The sequence below is a fragment of the Choristoneura fumiferana genome, chromosome Z, assembly GCF_025370935.1.
Source record: "Choristoneura fumiferana chromosome Z, NRCan_CFum_1, whole genome shotgun sequence".
NCBI lineage: Eukaryota > Metazoa > Arthropoda > Insecta > Lepidoptera > Tortricidae > Choristoneura > Choristoneura fumiferana.
In genome coordinates, this window is record NC_133472.1 from 17,701,425 (window position 1) to 17,715,777 (window position 14,353).

The following is a 14,353-nucleotide window of genomic DNA, read 5'->3' on the forward strand; positions in this document are numbered from 1 at the left end:
GGTCGTCGATAGACAGCTCGGGTTCACAGCGGGAGGTGCTTCGCAGTCCTCTGCGGTCGTTACGACGGGAGTAGGGCAACGAAAACACCTTCGATAAGTGGACTGTATTTATTGTACTGGTTCGTTCGTCGATTCGCGGTGGTAATCGGAGTCCGGTTCGAAATCGCGGTGGTCGGTCGGTAAGGCAGCAATCGGAGGTCCGTTGGAATAGCAGGGTCGGTTCGCTTCGCTGGTCGCTGGTCGCTGGTCGCTTGCTCGCTGTAGGCTTCGTAGAGAGGAGCGCTTCGGGTCGCTGTCCGCGTCGAACTGCCTTATCGCTGCGGGCGGGCCTGTATTTATACCCCCGCGGCCGGGGTATAAGCCCGCCCGTGATTGGCTATAATTCCCCGATAATCCAGGCGCTGTGATTGGTGGACCCAAATCACAAACGCACTGAATTACCGGGGAATTTTCGCTATCGCTACTTGGGTTTTCGCTTTTATTTAATTATTACTAATCGATTTCGCTACAATTTGATTCTTAAACTACTTATTCTACTATTTACAATGATTCTTAACCTAATTATTCTACTTATTCTATATTTAACAGCTATTTATTTGTATTCTTAAACTATATTATTCTAGTTTCGGGGCTGTCCGCAACAATTCTCCCCCGCCGAATCCGCAGGGGAGGCTTCGTCCTTTGTCGGGAGGACAGCCAGTCGCGTCGTAGGGCGCCGGAACACTCCTCCCTTGGTGCGGACGTCCGCGCTCCGGATGCCGCCGTCAGGTCCAGGGAAGACTGCTTCCACGACGCCTCGGGGCCACACATTGCGTGGTAGGTTGGAGTCGACGACGATGACGACGTCGCCGACTTGCAGCGGTCGCTCGCCCCCGCTCGGAGATTGACGGGGGGCGAGAGTTGGCAGGTATTCCCGGACCCAGCGGGCCCAGAAATGATTGGCTAGCGCTTGGCTAGCACGCCAGGCTCTTCGGTCAGCTTCGTCGCACGTGCCGGTGGGAGGGGTGCCTGCCGGGCCGCCGAGCAAGAAGTGGCTCGGCGTGAGCGCCTCCTCGTCGCAGGGGTCGACCGACACGTGCGTCAGCGGTCGCGCGTTGACGGTCTGTTCAGCCTCCGCCAACAGTGTCACGAGCACCTCTTCCTTTGGTGCCCGTGAGAAGAGTGTGGCGGTCAGTGCGGTCTTGACTGACCGCACCAACCTCTCCCAGGCGCCCCCCTGGTTAGGAGCTCCAGGAGGGATGAACCGCCATTCCATGCGGTGTCGCAGTCCGATGTCGCGGAGCTCGGGCAGCCACTCCTCGTAGGCGGCGCGAAGCTCCGTGTCGGCCCCGCGGAAGCATGTACCGTTGTCACTATACATGACGCGGGGCCAACCTCGTCGAGCCGCCATACGCCGCAGCGCCATGATGGCGGAGTCCGTAGAGAGGCTCGCGACGATCTCCAGGTGGACGGCGCGCGTCGTCAGGCAGGTAAAGAGCGCTACCCAACGCTTTTCGTGGCGCCGCCCAATCGTGACCGTCAGCGGGCCGAAGTAGTCGACCCCGCAGTTAGTGAAGGGCCGGCTGTAGGGGTCGATGCGGGCCCGCGGTAGATCGCCCATCGCTGGTGGGCGCGGAGTCGAGCGCCGCACAGCACATGTGCGGCAAGCGCGCGCTACCTTCTTCACCGTGGGGCGAAGGTGCAGCACCCACAGTCGCTGCCGCAGGTCGTTGACCACCCGTTCGTTCGATGAGTGGTGGGCGTCGCGGTGCGCCTTCTCGATTAGAAGGCTCACGAACGGGTGGCGGCCGTTTAGGATGACCGGCCTCTTCGTCGCGTCCGGCACCGGCGCGGCGTTGATGCGGCCACGCAGCCGGAGTAGGCCGTCCTCGAGGACGGGGTCGAGGTGGAAGAGGCTGCTCTTCTTTGGCAGCCTCCCCCGTATCGCAGTATGTCGATTTCTTCTGCGAAGCTATCCATCTGGCACTTCCGGAACCAGAGGTGCTCCGCTCGTTCGATATGTCGCACTTCTAACTGACTATCTTTGTCGCGGCACTTGTCGACAAAAAATATCACTCGCGCTGTCGCTTTAATTAGTCTTTCGAATTTTGAAAATCGTTCAATGTTCGGCAACGCACTGGTCAGATTAACACTTTTGTTTTTCACATTTTCACTTGCACTCGCGTCCGCATTAATATTATAAATTTCGCTTACTGTTTCCTGCGGCCATTGGTCTTCCGGTAGCCGCAGGAAGTCGGGTCCGGTGAACCACCGGTCGGTGGTGGATATTTGGCGGGCACTGTCCGCCCGCGTCGCGTCGTCCGCCGGGTTTGCTGCTGTCGGCACCCACCGCCATTGCTCGGGGCGGGTTATCTCGGCGATCTCACCAAGTCGATGCGCCACAAAGGGTGTATAGCGCTTTGCGTCGTTGCGAATCCACGCCAGGACAGTGCGTGAATCCGTCCAGAATACGACGCGCTCGATCGTAAGTCGTTGTTCCGCTATGATTGTGGCCGCCAGCCGAGCCCCGATCAGAGCCGCTTGTAGCTCCATACGAGGAATGCTCTGCTGCCTCAGCGGGGCCACCTTCGCCTTTCCCGCCACCAGAGCCACCGTCACGGTTCCGGAGGCGTCTGTCGTCCGGAGGTAGATGGCCGTGGCGTAGGCGCTCTCGCTCGCGTCGGTGAAGGCGTGCAGCTCGTGGCGGCCCACCGCGTAGCACCGCTCCAGCTGCAGTGCCGCTACGGCGGCTAGACCGCGAGCCCACTCGATGAAAATACCGCCGTCCTCCAGGTCCAGCGGCTCGTCCCACGGCGCCTGTTTGCGCCACGACTGCTGAAGGGTCACCTTGGCGGTGATTGTGTAGGGCGATAGGAGCCCGAGCGGGTCATAAACTGACATCACCGCGCTCAAGGCCTCTCTCTTCGTTGGTGTGCGCGTTCCTTCGCGCACCTCTTTCGGCACCCGGTTCATTGCGGTGTTGAACCCGAGTGTGTCGCTTCTTGGGTCCCAGATGAGCCCCAGTATTTTCGGCCCCTCACTCAGGCCTAGTGTTGCGGGCGCTGTTGCCCGCAGTTCAGGTTCGATTCTTCGTTCGAGTTTCGGGGAATTGGTGTTCCACCCGCGCAGCTCAAAGCCGGCTCGTAAGTGGACTTCGTTGACGGCCGTTGCTACGTCCACGGCCTCTTCTTCGGTCGCGTAGCTGTCCACTAGGTCGTCCATGTAGTGGCTCGACGTTATCGCGTATAGTGCCTGCGGGAATTCCGGCGCATGGCGCTCGGCGTTGTGGTTGCGCACGCTGTGCGCCAGGAAAGGGGAGCTTGCTGCTCCGAAGATCATCGAAGTCATTTTCATTAGCTTGGGTTGATTCTCGCCCGGCTCCCTCCATAGGAACAGCTGCGCCGGGCGATCTTCCGGTCTAATCTTCACTCGGAGAAACATTTCTTTTATGTCTGCCGTTACTGCGTAGCGGCCCTCCCGGAACCGTAGTAGTATGCCCGGAAGGGACTTTAGCAGGTCGGGCCCCTCCAGCAGGAAATCGTTAAGGCAGCGGCCCTGGCTGCGGCTCGCTGCGTCGAAAACCAGGCGGAGCTTCCCTGGTTTATTGGGGTTCCGCACGGCAAAGTGGGGCAGCACCCAAGCGCGCGGGTGGCGCGCATCTGCCTCGGTGGCGGGCTCCGCATAGCCCTTCGCTATTAGGTTGGTGACCTGTGCCGCGTACTCTTGCGCGAAGTTTGCGTCGCGACGCATCTTGCGCTCGATGCCCTTGAAGCGCTGTAGTGCCGTCGCGTAGCTCGCTGGCGTTTGCACCTCGTCCGTTATCCACGGCAGACCGACTTCATAGTGATCGCCGTGGAATTTCACTGTTGCTTCGAAGAGTCGTTTCGCCCGTTCCTCGGCTGGTCGTGGTTTCGTGGCCAGCGACACGCCCAGCGCGTCGATGGCGAAATGTCGCTGAACTAGCTTGTCGGTGGCGTCGTCGCGTACGTTATAAACGTAGAGCACATCCTCGGTCGGGCCGCCCGCTCGAATGGCCCGGGGCACTGAGCCGTAAATGACCCAGCCCAGTGCCGTCCGAACCGCTGCTGGTTGCCGTCGCTTGCCCGTCCGTGTCTCGTGGACGAGCATCAGGTGCCAATTGTCCGCGCCAATGAGGAGACGCGGAATGGCTTCGTCGTAGCAGGCATCGTTCAGCCCACTAAGGTGGCGGTACCGGGTAACCTCCTGACCCAGTCGCTGTGTGTGGATCCGGAGGTTGTCGACGGTGCGGGCGGCGATCTTGTAGGCCTCACCGTGGCCCTGCACCGTGATGTTGACACGTCGACTGTTCGGCAGCTCGGTGTTGCTGGCGATGCCTCTCATTTGCATTGGCACCGCCGGTCCCGAGGCTCCGATCGTGCGCGCCAGGTCTTCGTCGATGAGCGTCACCGTTGACCCGTCATCCAGCAGTGCGAAGGTGTCGACGGTGCCGCTGGGTCCGCTGACGCGGACTCGGCACATCTTCAGCAGGACCGGTGACTTGCCGTCTTCGTTGCTGACCGTAGTCACCGTCTGCTTTTCGGGGATTGGCGCCGGCCCAACAGTGGGCTCGGACGCCAATGTCGTTGGGGACTGCGGTGCCTGCCCACGGGGCGGCGTCCGCTCGCGTCTCGCTTCGGGGTGGCGCGGCACTTTTGCCGCGCTCGCGTGCAGCAATGGATGGTGCACATGCCGGCACCCGTTGACTTCACAGGTGCGGGCTCGGCAGGTTTCGCGGCGGTGCTGCTGGTCCATGCAGCGGAAGCACACGCGGTTGTCGCGTGCCCACTGCCAGCGATCGTTGACCTCCATGTTGGTGATGCGCTTGCATCTCGTGGTGGGATGACCGCCTCCACAGCAGAGGCAGCGGCGCGCGTCATCGCCCTCGGTGGCGTAGACGGGCGCTCGCGGCGCGGCCCGAGGGGTGGGGCCGCGCATCGGCGTCGGACGGGGTGCTGGCCTCGCAGCATCCCTTCGGAACGTCAGCGTAGTGGCGGCGGCGGCTGCCGTCGCTTCCACCGTTGTATAGGAGAAACGCAGGGCGCGGTCGGCCTCGCGCATGAGGAACCGCGACAACAGAATGATTTGTGGCTCCATGGTCATCTGCTCCGATGCGAAGTCCCCGAAGCGTGACCGTAGATGTGGGCTGAGCTTCTCCATCACGTCGCGTACCAGCAAGGGGCTGGCGAGGTAGCCGTGCTGGTCGATTGATGACAGCACGCTGACGATGTTTTGCAATTTGACTGCAAACGCGTTGATTTCGGTGGCAGTTGACCCCAGGCGCGGCAGCTTCTTGAGGTCGTCGAGTGCTTTGGTGGCCAGAATTTCGGGGCGGCCAAAGCATTGTCGCAGCGTCGTCATTACTGCTTCGGGGTTGGCCGAGGTGTGGAGCAGCGCCTCCACCGCTTCGCGCGCAGTTCCGCGCAAACAGGAGCGCAGCCGCGCCATATTTTCTTGCGGCGTGAAATTATACGCGCGCGTCGATTCGGCGTAGGCAGCCTGGAACGGCAGCCACTCGCCCGCCGCACCGGAGAAAGCAGGCAACTCGTAGACCTGCCTCGGCGGCGGACGCACTCGTGCCATTTTTTCGAGGGCCTCGGCGAGCTTCTCGATCCCGCGTTGTCCGCTTGCACTTCGTTCGCGAGCAGGTGTAGCTGGCGGCGAATTGCGTCGCTTCGGTTCGAACGGGGGCGGCGGTGAGCGCCGTCGCGGCTCGTGCTTCGGTGGTGGCGGCGTCGGTTGATCCGCCGCGGTGCGCCGTAGCCAGTCATCCACCTTCGCGTGTGGTCCGGTGATGCTCCCGGCTTGTGACTCCGCTTCGATGCTAGCCAGCTTCTGGCGTAGCTTGGCCTTCACTCGCTCCTTTTGCAGCTCCAGTTCTTGCTGCTTGATGCGCAGGAGCTCCTCTTCGGCTTCCTCTTCAGCAAGCCGGATACGGATCGCCGTTGCATTTGATGCATGTGAAGGCACCGGCGACCTCGCACCGGCTTGCATCGCCGCCGGTTGTTCATAAAAGGCGACGGCTCGTTGTGGTCGCTCCTGGTTGGCAGCCCAGTCCATTGTTGGCTGCTCTCCTCCCCCCATTTGGGTGTGGGGGGAGTACTCGATGGCTTCAAGTTGCGGGTTGTGTTGCACGCACGCTGCCCCCCCATGGCCTCGCTGTTGCACCGTATCGGCGGTGTGGCTGGGCTGCGCGCCCAGCTCCCCCCTCGGCCGCCGAGGTGCGCCTCACCGGGGCCGGGCCGCACGCCCAGCTCCCCCCACGGCCGCCGAGTTGCGCCTCATCGGGGATGCGGCCGGGCTGCGCGCCCAGCTCCCCCCCTAGGCGGTAGTAGTCCTCTTCGGTCGATCGGATCGGCTGCATGCTCATGGCTCCCTCCCCGGCTCGGGTGAGCGGGGGAAAGTAAACGGCGTCGCGACGTGTAGCGGCGATGGCGAGGTCACGCGGCGGCTCGCGTGTCGTCATCCGCGTCTCGGCGCGAGGAAGTACCGTGGGCGAGGCGGCGTCGCGGCGGACGATGCGTTCCAACTGCTGTTGCCAGATGTCGTCAGCGGTGGTCGTGGCAGTAGCAGCGGCGGTCGTCGTCGGAGCTCGTTCGGCGGCGGTTTGTTCTTCGGGCGGCGGGGTGTGGCGGCGCTCTTCGCGGTCGCCCTGAGATCGGGTTACCACCATCTTCAGTCGATGTCTTCAGATCCGGTTCGAAGGACCAAACACTGTCGTCGATAGACAGCTCGGGTTCACAGCGGGAGGTGCTTCGCAGTCCTCTGCGGTCGTTACGACGGGAGTAGGGCAACGAAAACACCTTCGATAAGTGGACTGTATTTATTGTACTGGTTCGTTCGTCGATTCGCGGTGGTAATCGGAGTCCGGTTCGAAATCGCGGTGGTCGGTCGGTAAGGCAGCAATCGGAGGTCCGTTGGAATAGCAGGGGTCGGTTCGCTTCGCTGGTCGCTGGTCGCTGGTCGCTTGCTCGCTGTAGGCTTCGTAGAGAGGAGCGCTTCGGGTCGCTGTCCGCGTCGAACTGCCTTATCGCTGCGGGCGGGCCTGTATTTATACCCCCGCGGCCGGGGTATAAGCCCGCCCGTGATTGGCTATAATTCCCCGATAATCCAGGCGCTGTGATTGGTGGACCCAAATCACAAACGCACTGAATTACCGGGGAATTTTCGCTATCGCTACTTGGGTTTTTCGCTTTTATTTAATTATTACTAATCGATTTCGCTACAATTTGATTCTTAAACTACTTATTCTACTATTTACAATGATTCTTAACCTAATTATTCTACTTATTCTATATTTAACAGCTATTTATTTGTATTCTTAAACTATATTATTCTAGTTTCGGGGCTGTCCGCAACAGCGAGTTTGAAAACAGGCCCTATACTTTCAAACTATTACTATCAAAATTAGAACTTCGTATCTTGCCGTCCCGCTGACGCTAATATTATTTAATACGAGTGAGAGGGACAGTACGATACGAACTTCGAATTTTGTAGTAGCCCCCTGGACTCGCTTCCTCTAGTTGTACAATGTATATGCAGGAGTGGGTTTGGTACCACCAATAATCAAGGGCGTGTTACCCCAGAATTATATTAGTAAGTAGACAACCTACACCTAATCCTTACAGCGCACAGCTACAGCGCTGAACTTTTATCGGTGGGTTTATTATATTCTCAACATCCCTGATCCATAGATTTATTTAAATTATCCTTAAGTTATCAGTAGAGTGGCGTAGCTATCGTATGGCCAGGTGGTGCAGTGCAACAGGGCCCCGGACCTCAGGGGGCCCTCTAACCTAAGCTTTGAAAAGAGGAGCATAGAAGAAAAAGAGAAAAAAATCTTGTGAGCAGGCTCTAGCCTTTTTTTTAATTTTTTTAAGGCCAATAAAATTCAAGCTACGTGAAAAGAGCGGTGATGGCCCAATTCTTTCTCTATGCACCGGGGCCCTTGCCAGTGCCAGTTTTAGCACTTCCAGCGCCCTGGGCGAGATTTCTACGGCGCCACAACTCTTGGGAAGTTTCTAGAAATTATAGTAATAGCATCTGCTGTTGAATAGATTTTTTTATAAGTGATGATGTTCCCTTATATTTTTGGCTATCATATAAAAAAATAAACTTAGAAAGATCGAGTACCTATTGCGAGACGATAGGCTGTATTGCCTAACGCTGAGTTTAGACTTGCAAGAAAAATCGTGCAAGTAACTTGCAATAAATACATTGCGGCGCTCGATTGATCATTACAAACTCGTTGGCTTTACGGCCTCGCAATGTACCTAATGCAATTTGCACGATTTTTCTTGCAAGTCTAAACTCGGCTTAACGCGCTGACGTTCGTGATTGCATTCACCATCTCTTTCTACCCTCATCCTATAACGTGTGACAGCAAGAAGTGGCGAGAACGATTGTGTTTCGACAATAAGCCTTCTGATTCATAACTTTTTTTTTTAATTGAGAGAAATAAAGAGTATAATTTATATTGGGTTGTAAAATCTTGTGGTTCTGCTGCAGTTGATCAGGTACAATTCAGTGCACCAGTATAGCAGACTAGCGCTTACTGCGAACCTCGTAAGAATTATCAACCCTTCGCACGCAACGTCCACGAAATGTTGAAACTTCGTAAGGTATATTTATATGGTAAGGGATATGTAAGCGTGGTAGTACCAATGACAACCCGCGGCACATAAGTCTAGCGGTGGCCGTTATTTTCTGCGCATGTGTCAGTCCTGCAAATACCAATTATACCAGATATCCAAAATAAGACATTCCAGAGTAATCTTAGATTTTGAAATATGGTGCAACGAGCATCTGATAAGCTAGAAATGTGGTAAATAGGTAATTTAGTATTTTTAAAAATATGGTATTCTGGGAACGTGGTATTTTCGGCACGAGCGTTATTATTTTGTACGTATGCGCATTAACGGTCGCCGCTAGACTCACGTGCCGCAGGCTGTACACGGTATAAAGTACCTAAGACTAGAACCCCCCTTCTGCTTCAAGGTTCCTTAACAAGGTTTAAGTTAACAAGGAATCTGTAATACTAGTTCGAAAACTAAAAAAAAGTAGTAGGTATTCAACATTATTAGGTTAACAATAATAATCTGAATCTAAAAGCGATATTTCATCTTATTTTTCACAAAATCATTCAATAAATTATGTATATTAATAATTACAGTTTTATAGTATTTTCATTTATGCTAAGTACTTAAATAATGTAATATGAAGTATAAGTAATATCATTTCAAAACAAGTTGTAAAATTTTTATGTAAATATAATGATTAGTCTTTGTTCGAGTAAAGTGAATCTGAATGACAAGATAAAAAAAGTGTCTCTCTTATGTACCAATTTTCATTCAATGATTTACACGTACACAATTGATTTTAATGAGTGTTTTGGTAGTATTTATAAAAAGGTGAGATCAAAACTTGTTGAAACATGCCCACTGCACTGCTAGTTCACCGCTGTTCCTTCTGCAATTGTTCCCGCCGTTGCCTTGCAAATCGTGTCCTTAATTTGGTAATAGTTGCGTTTGATAGCGTACCAGGAACTTTAAAGATTGTCTGGAAGAAAAAACCACATATAAGGATCTACTGACAAGTCAGTATCAAGTAAGTATCAGGGGTCACTTTCCATACATTGCTGTATGAAAAGTGACCTAAGGCAATATTGTCTAAATCGCACGAAATTACAATTACTTTCGCCGCTTCTTTCTGTTACACCAAAGCGCGCGAGCGTATTCGACGATATGGCGTCTGGTTGTTTTTGATTGTCAATTTATTCACTATTCCTCATGAACTACAATGTTAGTTAAAGCAAGGTAAAATAGAATAAGTAGGTTCACTACGAACAAAAGTACGTTGGCGCCGGTACGCACGCACCCGCCGCACGCACACAACACTGATTATTTAAGGAGGATTAAGTTTTCTTTAGTCAAGGCTGCGCAGCCGTCGGTGCCGTGCGTTTCGATTTTAGCTCGCGCGTCATGCGCTCGCTTCGCGAGATGATCACGTTCGCGTACTCGTACACAAAAAAAATATAGATACCTACCTACCTATAAACAATATAGTTATAGTATTATGTGTAGGAAACATGAGTAGTATGTACACAGTCGCCATCACCACTTCGGCGAATTTATAAATAATATTTTTAATGTTAGTAAAATAATAATAATAGAGCGTCAAAGAATCTTGTTTCTCTAGACACATATTGATATTAGACAATTTTAAGTTATCTTTCATACTAAAATTATTTGCCGGTAGGTCATTAATTAATATAAAATAGACATTGACAACCCTAAGCGTCCGCGCCGGAGTAGGCAGTTAAGTCTCCTAAAGAGTCGGAGTGTGCATACTTGTTCTATTTTACTATGGTTAAAGGCTTAAATATATGGAGATCACTCCAGTTAGATAATAGTAGGCTGTTTGTCTACACGCGTTTTTTCGTTGTAAAAAAACAAAGCCACAAAAACAACACACTTCCATAGCGGCCAACACTGACAAGCCAACCATGCTAATAAAGGGTGGATCAACAGTAGGTTTTTAGGAAATAAAATGAGTGGACATGTCGTAGTGGGGACGTAGTGTATGAGTAGATTGTCCCAAGGGCATAAAACTGTTGTCACTAGATTGTCTTAGTCTAAAGCCGAGTTTAGACTTGCAAGAAAAATCGTGCAAGTTGCATTCTATTGCGAGGCCGTAAAGCTAACGAGTTTGTAGTGGTCAAGCGAGCGCCGCAATGTAATGCAACTTGCACGATTTTTCTTGCAAGTCTAAACTGCTTTAAATGAATATGAACTTTTTGAGCATGAAAAGTGAAGAATTATGTTGATACTATTCATTGCTGCTTCACTCCTGTGATTAGAAGTTTTCTACTTGGAGCAGAGTTTAAGTAAAATTGTAAAAATTTACTTACTTGCATGAATTCATGGCAGTGCAAAGCACTAGCGTTTTTTACAATGGATTTAAAACATTCTGCCAGTGATGTGAAGTCATTACACGCCATTATAGCCGCTCGGTTAGACTTGATTAGTGTCAGACAAACTCGAAATAGAATCTTTGACCCTTCATAGAATAAACAATCCCATATTCTCAGAACAGTCTCTATGGGAAGGACTTCAGCAAACAAACAAACAAACCATTTGGTTGTAATGACAGCCCATGGGAGCCCTGCAATCAAAACAAAGATTTGTAATAATGTACTCTTAGTTAGTTTTGTTTAACATTTTTAATATAAGGTTTTTTGCTGATTATTTTATTGCTGAATTTGAGTTGCACCACATGAGCATGAAATGTTGTTATTATTCATTTACCAAATTTGCTAGTAGTCTTTTCACTTCCTAGCACAGGATCCTTAAAAAAAATTGACCCAAAATTGTTGTTGGTTGCAGAATGGGTTGTTTATAAAAACATATTCTAGTAGTAACATCTGATTTAGCATGTGGATAGTAGTCAACTGAGGATTTTATTCTTAAAATTAATTCATACTAAGGAGTTCACCCCAAAGAAATAAAATAACAACCTGTTGTTGAAGGAACAAAGAAGAAATAGGTACAAAAAACATCAACATCTGACAAATATTGATGAATGATGACACAATGTTGATGTTTATTGTTCCTATTTCTTAATAAATCTGATAAAGAAAGTGTTGAGAATAATGACGGCGGTACAAGCGCCCGAATATTGACCCTACAATACTTAATTAGTAATTTTATTTATTTATTTTCAGAGAAGCAACAGCTATAAATTACAGAATAAGCTTATTTTATAGTAACAATAAAGCCAACTATAGGATCTCACAAGTAGATCTTACTTTTATATGTATATGTTCACTAAGTTGTTTTTGATGTCTCATTTTTTTTTCCTTGTATTATTTGAAGTTCGTGATCAACAAGTACTTATAAAAAACAGCTAACAACATATTTAATATGTTTTTCCAAAGTACTAATATCAGCCATCAAACTGCCTTGATTGTGTGGGTGTTAGCAATAATACTGATACTACAATCTGATTTAAGATTTGCAGTAGACTTTTACAATATTAAAGTATTTATAGTAAAAATAATCATGTATGTGTTATCAGGTAACTGATAATAGTACAGAAGTAGATACCTACCTAGGTTTATCACATGTTGGTGCACATCTGGTACTTTAGATTTGACGAGTTCTGATAGGACTTCTATGTCTACAATCAATCCATCCATTGTCTTGGTGTAATAGTCAGGGAGTATCTTCTCAACTAAAACTTTGAGAAGCCAAAATGACACTTCTTCGCTTTTTGTTGACAACAGCAACAATCCTAAATAAAACAAAAAAATCTTTACTCAATTCATAATACTTAATGTAAACTGTATATTTCGTGAGTATTTTGGGATGTTAGCAAAATGAAACATACCTGCAATATAGTTCAGGCCTTGACAGTAGCCAACTACCCGGTTGTTATGTGCATAGGCTATGAGGATGTTGAAAAGATGTGTTTGATGGTTGGCTTCCTTAGTAAAGTAAATATTGTCAGGGAATGTTCGTGGCAAATCTGTTTTCACTAAATCCACCAGTTCCTTCTCAAATGGGCTATCTAATATTTTGTGAAAAAGGTCTGGGCTTTGGTCTTTCATTTTATCTGCTCCTGATATTGCCATCCACACTGATGGTCTATGCTCACCTACGAATGAAGTGTTACAGGTATAATAAAAACATTAAGAAACCAAATACTCGTAAAACTGTTAAAGTCGATTTATATACTCACTTGGGATACCTTTGCGAACGTATCTCTTTACAGTGTTGGTGTGTCTGACCGACTTTCCTTCGCCAAGGAGCGTGGCCCACTTCTGAGCACGAGTCGCGAGCACTCGCAGGTAAACCGACATAAACTCTTCATAGCTCTCGAAATCAAAGTCATCGTGCCTCTCAAATCCATATTCATCAACTTTGCTGAAAAGGAGGATAGATCCCAGTCATTATGAATTTACTTGTAGTAAATACACACCTTTGATAAATAATAGTTAATTATTTACCTAAAGTTGGAGTGGGCCATTTCGTATTTGATTTGTTATATTTTACTTAAAACATTATTTAGTGTAATTAAAAATTCAAATATACGCTTGATTTAAGTCGCCCCCACAATAATCAGTTTCTGTACTATTTGCACTTACACCACGAAATCCACATGATATCAGAGTATTCAGAGTGGATATGTCATTGTCAATACTGTCAAACGCAAACGTCAAAACCAAAGAGGAAGGAGGATCGGGTGACACTCTTTCCCGGCCCGGATAACACCGACATGGAAATACTAGCTCTGTTTTTGTGTAGACGCCCATAGAAACTGACAGGAGCTTCTATGGGCGTGTACACGAAAAACAGGGTCGGTATTTTTAAGTCAGTATTATCCGGGCCGCGAAAAAGTGTCACCCAGCGGAGGATTTAGTCCAACCAAGGCCAAACAAAACTAAGTAAAAAATAATAGTAGACTGCGTTCTCGAATAAATTGACAATAAAGCGATCAATTTTATTATACGCTAGTGTATACCCGCGGCTTCGCACGCCTAAACCATCTGAACCAGCAGTTGGATTGAAATTCCGGGATTTTACTAAAGTCCCATGGCAATTGCCAAAAATTACATCGTGGTTTTTGTCGTCGTTGCATGAAAACAACGGTGTCAAATTTTAGGATTTTAAGCTGGTTGAAGCTTCGAGATTTTATCCCTATCCCATGGGAATATCGGGATAAAAGTAGCATGTCTGTTAAGTCAGACGTCCCGCTATAAATACCGAATTCTACGAATAAATTTAATTATTTATTCGTAGACCGAATTTCACCCACATCAGTCAAGCTGTTTTAGCGTGAAAGAGTAACGAACACATACACACTCATCACAAACCTTTGGACCCTGAATATCGAGTAGTGTAACAAATCCGTTATATGCCGTTATTTTGTTGGGCCTAAAGCCGCATTCAGATTTGTGTGTCATGTTGTGTTGCGATGCTCTCTGTCGTGATGGCTACTGTTCACATTTATAAGACGCGTTATGACTCACACGACGTATTATGACGAACACGGCGCGTGCACACTAGTCCAACGAGTTGTCGTGTCGCTGCGCCGCGCCGCCCCCCCGCACCTCACCCATTCTGACGCGGACCCGGATACCGGATGGCTTCTGATGCGACCTTGATGCGACACAGCACAAGCCGTCACAACACAACACACTGCATCACTGCACACTGCATTGATAAGTGTGAACGCAACCATATAAAATGTATAAACACTGAGTATTTTATTATTATTATTGTATATTGTATATGTTCCTTGGTCAAGTATTCTTTGTATTGTTAATGTGTTGGTCTAGGCGGTTCTTAAATTGGTT

At 49.6% G+C, this 14,353-nt stretch overlaps 2 protein-coding genes across 2 annotated transcripts; both read right to left on the reverse strand.

Moving 5' to 3' along the window:
* Positions 1-619: 619 nt before the first annotated feature.
* Positions 620-6,670, reverse strand: LOC141441016 (uncharacterized). The gene is made up of 3 exons (XM_074105637.1): positions 6,230-6,670; positions 1,967-6,156; positions 620-1,913 (listed from the first exon to the last, which is right to left on the reverse strand). Exons 1-3 carry the CDS (start codon positions 6,668-6,670, stop codon positions 620-622), a joined length of 5,925 nt encoding a protein of 1,974 aa, XP_073961738.1.
* Positions 6,671-6,805: 135 nt separating this feature from the next.
* Positions 6,806-13,199, reverse strand: LOC141430257 (growth hormone-regulated TBC protein 1-A). The gene is made up of 6 exons (XM_074090867.1): positions 13,004-13,199; positions 12,736-12,920; positions 12,385-12,651; positions 12,106-12,288; positions 10,907-11,160; positions 6,806-9,555 (listed from the first exon to the last, which is right to left on the reverse strand). Exons 1-6 carry the CDS (start codon positions 13,021-13,023, stop codon positions 9,451-9,453), a joined length of 1,014 nt encoding a protein of 337 aa, XP_073946968.1. The 5' UTR covers positions 13,024-13,199; the 3' UTR covers positions 6,806-9,450.
* Between the last annotated feature and the right edge of the window lie 1,154 nt (positions 13,200-14,353).